At 47.9% G+C, this 6,000-nt stretch overlaps 1 protein-coding gene across 1 annotated transcript; it reads right to left on the reverse strand.

Moving 5' to 3' along the window:
* Positions 1 to 4,640: 4,640 nt before the first annotated feature.
* Nupr1 (nuclear protein 1, transcriptional regulator) lies at positions 4,641 to 6,000 on the reverse strand. Its single transcript, XM_048332532.1, has 3 exons — positions 5,783 to 6,000; positions 5,226 to 5,388; positions 4,641 to 4,948 (listed from the first exon to the last, which is right to left on the reverse strand). Exons 1-2 carry the CDS (start codon positions 5,892 to 5,894, stop codon positions 5,258 to 5,260), a joined length of 243 nt encoding a protein of 80 aa, XP_048188489.1. The 5' UTR covers positions 5,895 to 6,000; the 3' UTR covers positions 4,641 to 4,948; positions 5,226 to 5,257.

A 6,000-nucleotide genomic window follows, 5' to 3' on the forward strand; every position in this document is an offset into this window, starting at 1 on the left:
CTACTCCAGAGGTGGAGATCTGGAAGATTCCAGTTTGAGACTGGCCCTGGACAGGATAAATAAATGAAAAATAAAACTGGAAACGATCTGAACAATAAAGCAAAATAATGTGGTACTGGAAGCATGACTCAAGTGACTGAGGCCCTTCCCAGAAGTGGTCTCAGAAGGCAGATGGATAGTCATGGTTCCAGGAGTTCAAGGGTTTCAGCCACTTTAGCCTGTTATCTATTATGATTTGTTGCTGCCTCTGTCATGGTGTAAGAGTAATCATCTCCCACATTTTGCACCCGGAGCTTATATGCCACCTTAGATCTGCCCTGGCCCTGAGCAATAGCTTCCTCCTGCCCCTTGGTTGAGTCTAGAAGACAGCCACATGTCTCATTCATACTGTGTCCAGCACTCATTTTCTCCTACTCCTTTGACTAGGAAAGCTCCACCCTCACCTACATATGGCTACCTTGTGGCTAAGCAGTTAAGTATGACATTTCCTAGACTCTCTTGTAGTTGGGTGTGGCATGAGACTACATTTGGAGCCACAATGTGTTTTATTTTTAGATAAGGCTCTTAAAAATAGATAGGTGTGGCCTGGAGCAGTGCCTCATGTTTGACAGCTACTCAGGAGGTAGCAATCCAAAGGCTGGGGACACCCAGCCAGCCTGGGGGAAGGGGGAGGGAAGTTATTAAGACTCCAGCCAGAGCTGGCTATTGATGGCTCATGCCTGTGATCCTAGCTACTCAGGAGGCTGAGATCTGAGGATCATAGTTCGAAGCCAACCTGGGCAAGAGACTTCTTTTTTGGTCAGTCAGGGCCTGAGCACTGTCCCTGGCTTCTTTTTGCTCAAGGCTAGCACTCTGCCACTTGAGCCACAGCACCACTTCTGGCCATTTTCTATATATGTGGTGCTAAGGAATCAAACCCAGGACTTCATGTGTACAAGGCAAGCACTCTTGCCACTAGGCCATATTCCCAGCCCAAGAGACTTTTACCTCAAATTAATCACCTACAAATTGGAGTGGAGCTGTGGCTCAAAGCCTTGAGCAAAATAAGCTCACAGATAGTGCCCAGCCTCCTGGAGTTCAAGCCCCATGACTGACCAAGAAAAAAAAAAAAAGACTTCAGCTGGGCCCTAGTAGCTGATCTGTAATCATACATACTAAGGAAGCTGGGATCTGAGGAGTACAATTTCAAGCTAATCCAGGCAGGAGAGACTCTTAATTAGCCACCAAAAAGCCAGAATTGGAGCTGTAGCTTAAATAGTAGAATGTTAAACTTAAGCAAAACTCTCAGAGACAGCACCTAGGCCTTAAATTCAAATCCCCCAGGACTGGCGTGTGTGTACACGCACAGGTGCGCACACCCACAACCCCCAAACAAAATGATGTCATCTCAACAACAACAAAGATGTCCCCATCCTATCTGTAATCCCAGTACCTAAGAGGTCTAAGTAAAAGGATCAAGGTCCTAGGCAGGCATTCTACCGCCTGAACCACACCTTCAGCCTAGAAGCTATTTTTTGTCAGTCCTGGGGCTTGAACTCAGGGCCTGGGCACTGTCCCTGAGCTTTTCTACTCAAGGCTAAGGCTCTACCACTTTGAGCCAGGGCTACACGTCTGGTTTTCTGGTGGTTAATTGGATATAAGAGTTTCATAGGGCTGTTAATATGGCCTAGTAGCAAGAGTGCTTGCCTCGTATACATGAAGCCCTGGGTTTGATTCCTCAGCAGCACATACATAGAAAAAAGCCAGACGTGGCACTGTGGCTCAAGTGGCAAAGTGCTAGTCTTGAGCAGGGACAATGCTCAGGCCCTGAGTTCAAGCCCCAGGACTGGCAAAGAAAAAGAGTCTCATAGACTTTCCTGCCCTGGCTGGCTCTGAACTGTGATCCTTGGATCTCGGCCTTCTGAGTAGCTAAGATTACAGGAACAAACCACCGATACCCAGCTAGACAGTACATTTTGAATATGGCAAAAAATCTGACCTAAAAAATAACTGGATTCATCAACACAATGAAGAATGAAGTTGCTGAAGGACTGACCCCACCCTATTGTCCCAGGCACGTACAAGCAACAGGCAAAACCAGGTTTTGTGGTGCAGGCAGAGCAATACACCTGGGCCCAGATGTAAACAGTCCATTGTGGACCCAGCGAAAAGCCCCCAACTTCCTAGACCCAGGACTTTTTCATTAACCTCTGCCTCCTGGCACAGACTCCATATAAGCCTTATCCCAAATCCACCCCCTGGCACAACCTCCAATCCCATGGGAAGGTCTGTGCTCCTCGCTGGCAATAAACAGCACCTGTTAAGGATCCAGTCTGACCTATTCCTTTTCTGTTTTCCATTTTCCTAATAGTTGCCATCTTAACCCATGGTGCCATGGCCCTTGGTGCCATAGAGAGAAATAATTACCTTATTTTGGCTGAGTTTTCATTACAATAGCCCCAACCTGTACTTATTTTTATTAATTAATTAGATTTTTTTGTTTTGTCTTATTTTTGTTGCCAGTCCTGGGGCTTGAACTCAGGGCCTGAGCACTGTCCCTGGCTTCTTTTTGCTCAAGGCTAGCACTCGGCCACTTGAGCCACAGTGCCACTTCTGGCTTTTTCTATATATGTGGTGCTGAGGAACCGAACCCAGAGCCTCATGTATACGAGATGAGCACTTTGCCACTAGGCCATATTCCCAGCCCCAATTAATTAGTTTTGTGCTGGTAGTGATACTTGAACTCAGGGCCTGGGCACTCTCCCATAGCTTCTTTGCTCTCTACCACTTGAGCCACAGCTCTGCTTGCAGCTTTTTGCTAGTTAATTGGGGGTAAGAATCTCTTGCTTCTTCCTGCCTTGGCTGACTTTTAATCACAAACCTCAGATTTCAACCTCCTAAGTAGCTAGAGTTACAGGTGTGAGCCACCGGTACCTGGTCCAATCTATGCTGTAATCAAGCTATCCATTTAAGTCCAACCACTTTGTTGTTTGTTCTTCTAGAACTCTGCTCCTCAGACCTACCATAGTGGGTGAGAATCTTACTCCCCAGATTTTCCAAGCCCTCTGCTGGAAACCCCTTTTTTTTTTTTCGGCCAGTCCTGGGCCTTGGACTCAGGGCCTGAGCACTGTCCCTGGCTTCCTTTTGCTCAAGGCTAGCACTCTGCCACTTGAGCCACAATGCCACTTCTGGCCATTTTCTGTATATGTGGTGCTGGGGAATCGAACCCAGGGCCTCATGTATACGAGGCAAGCTCTCTTGCCACTAGGCCATATCCCCAGCCCCTGGAAACCCCTTTGATATCTCCTAATTGAGGAAAATACAGATCCCTGAATTTGAACTCTACTTATAACTTAAGGAAAGTCCCTTTGTAGCTAAAATCTCAGGGATTTTTCCTTCTTGCAAATGCCATTAATAAATAATATTTGGTCAGGCCATCGTGATATACTCCAGAAATCTTGAATACTCAGAATACAGAGATTGCAGGATAATATTTCAAGGCTAGCCTGGGCAAAAAGTTAGAGACACCCCATGTGAATTTATAGTTGAGTGTGTTGGTGCACACCTATGGTCCTACCAATGTGAGAAGCCATAGGTAGAAAGACTGTAGTCCTAGGATAAGCTATTTGAAAAATAGCTCAAGGCTGGGAATGTGGCTTAGTGGCAGGGTGCTTGCCTAGCATGCATGAAGCCCTGGGTTGATTCTTCAGCACCACATAAACAGAAAAAGCCAGAAGTGGTGCTGTGGCTCAAGTGGTGGAGTGCTAGCCTTGAGCAAAAGAAGCTCAGTGCCGGGCATCAGTGGCTCACACCTGTAATCCTAGCTAGTCAGGAGATTGAGACCTGAGGATTGCAGTTCAAAGCCAGCATAGGCAGGAAATGCTGTGAAACTCTAATCTCCAATTAACTACCAGAAAACCAGAAGTGGTGCTGTGGCTCAAGTGGTAGAGCACCAGCCTTGAGCTGAAGAGCTCAGGGACAGTGCCCAGGCCCAGAGTTCAAGCCCCAGGACTCCCCCTCCCCCAAATATATATACAAAAGGACTCGGGTTAGCTCAATTGGTAGATTGCTTGTCTAGCAAGTTTTAGATCCTGAATTCAAACCCTAGGAGCACAATAGGAATAATAACTGAAACAAATATATTCCCAACAGAGTGCTGATGGCTTACACCTGTAATCCTAGCTACTCAGAAGGCTGAGATCTGAAGCTAGTATGTGTGTGTATGTATGATATATATATATATATATACACACATATATACATATGCAATCCTATGATATATACATATATTATATATACAATTCTAGTACATATATTTGTGATATATATGAACACACACACACACCCTTATAAAGGAAGTTTTACAGGAACATCTGTCCATACCAGGATGGACAGAAGTTGGGGAGTGGTTCCTTTCATTAGCCGCAGAGCAGTGAGAGAGGAAACTTCCTTACACTCAGTAGGAGCTGTGGGACTTACAACCTAGGCACACACAAGGATAGGAAGGACCCCTCCCCACTCCAAGCCTACAGCAAGTAAAAATGTCCAGCTGGCACAAATGCTCCCAATGGCTTGTGCAAATACAGACATGTGCAGGCAGAGTCTTCCCTGAACAGAAACACACCCAGAGCCAGGGCAACACACATACACACACATTTGGGTACACGCAGCTGCTGAAATTGTTTATTGTTGCTGCTGCGCTGGGGGCTCCAGTGTCTTCAGTTTCTTTTTTGGAGAGTACTTCTTCACTCTCTCGTTCATTCTGCCTCTTATTCTTTTGCTGGGCCTACAGGTGCTTCTGATGTGCGCCACCCCCCCTTGGGTCCTTACTCAGGTGGGATGTCTTGGGAGTGGGGTACGGGGGGGTGGGGGGACACGAAGCTGAGGCTGGCTCCTGTCCCCCAGGTCCTCATTTCCTCACGGTCCGGTCTCCACTGTGGGTGCAGTGTTCATGGCTAGCCTCATCTGTGGAGAGAGAAAGCAGGTGGTGAAAGGAGTAAGAGACCTGGGTTCTAATTCTGCCTCTCCTCTTTTTCTTGAACCTCCACCCTCTCTGGCCTCCATTTCCCTGTCTGAGGACACAGATTGCCCACTAATTGGAAAGGTTCTCTGGTCCCCCTCCTTCTCTCTGGTCACTAGGGAGCTCTAAGTCAAATGTGCATCTCACTTTATTTTAGGTAACGATGACCATTCTTGGCTACCCACCCACGTGAGGCCACCCCAGGCCTAGGCACTCTCCCTTGGCCATGTAACCGCTGTCTCATCACCTTTAAGCAACTCAGCGCTGAGCCTTTTTCCTCTCTGAGTTCTGGAACTTGGTCACCAGCTTCCTCTCGTGCCCACCAGGGCTAGGGCGGTTGGTGTTGGCAGCTGCTTCTCTTTTGGTGCGTCCTTTCCGGCCTCCACCAGCTGGTGGCCAGGACAGGAGAGGGAGGAGAAGTGGACAGATACCTTAGAGGAGACTAATGGGCTGGGATGCAGGATAGGGAGGGTAGAGAGGGTGTGTGTGTGTGTGTGTGTGTGTGTGTGTGTGTGTGTGTGTGTATGTGTGTGTGTGAGAGAGAGAGAGACCATATCACAATCATGACCTCAACCAGCTGTTCCCAGATGTGGAGTGGGGACAACCAGAGGTTTGAGGCCCTAAGGTTGAATAAGATAGCACTTTATGGGTAAGGGATGAGAAAGGGTGACTTGGGGGCTCAATTGGCCAGAAGGCAAAGGTGGGCATTCCAAGGTCCTTGGAATGGGGTAGGAGGATAGGGGGGAAGCAGAAGGGCAGAGCACATGGCAGAGCAAGTCTTACCCACATAGGGATGGCTCAGGCTATAAAGATCGTACTCATCCAAGCTGGCCTCTTCGTCCTCAGGGCTCAAGGGCTGCCCAGGCGGGCTGTCTGCGGGTGGCAAGGTAGCCATGGTGCCTGATCTGCTCTAGCGGAGTCCTCTCAAAGTTTTGTTTTGTCTGGCTTCCACTTCCCTCCCAGTTCTTGGCTCTGCTGTTTATAAGGCTGTGTCTCCTGGG

The sequence above is a fragment of the Perognathus longimembris genome, chromosome 23, assembly GCF_023159225.1.
Source record: "Perognathus longimembris pacificus isolate PPM17 chromosome 23, ASM2315922v1, whole genome shotgun sequence".
Classification (NCBI taxonomy): Eukaryota; Metazoa; Chordata; class Mammalia; order Rodentia; family Heteromyidae; genus Perognathus; species Perognathus longimembris.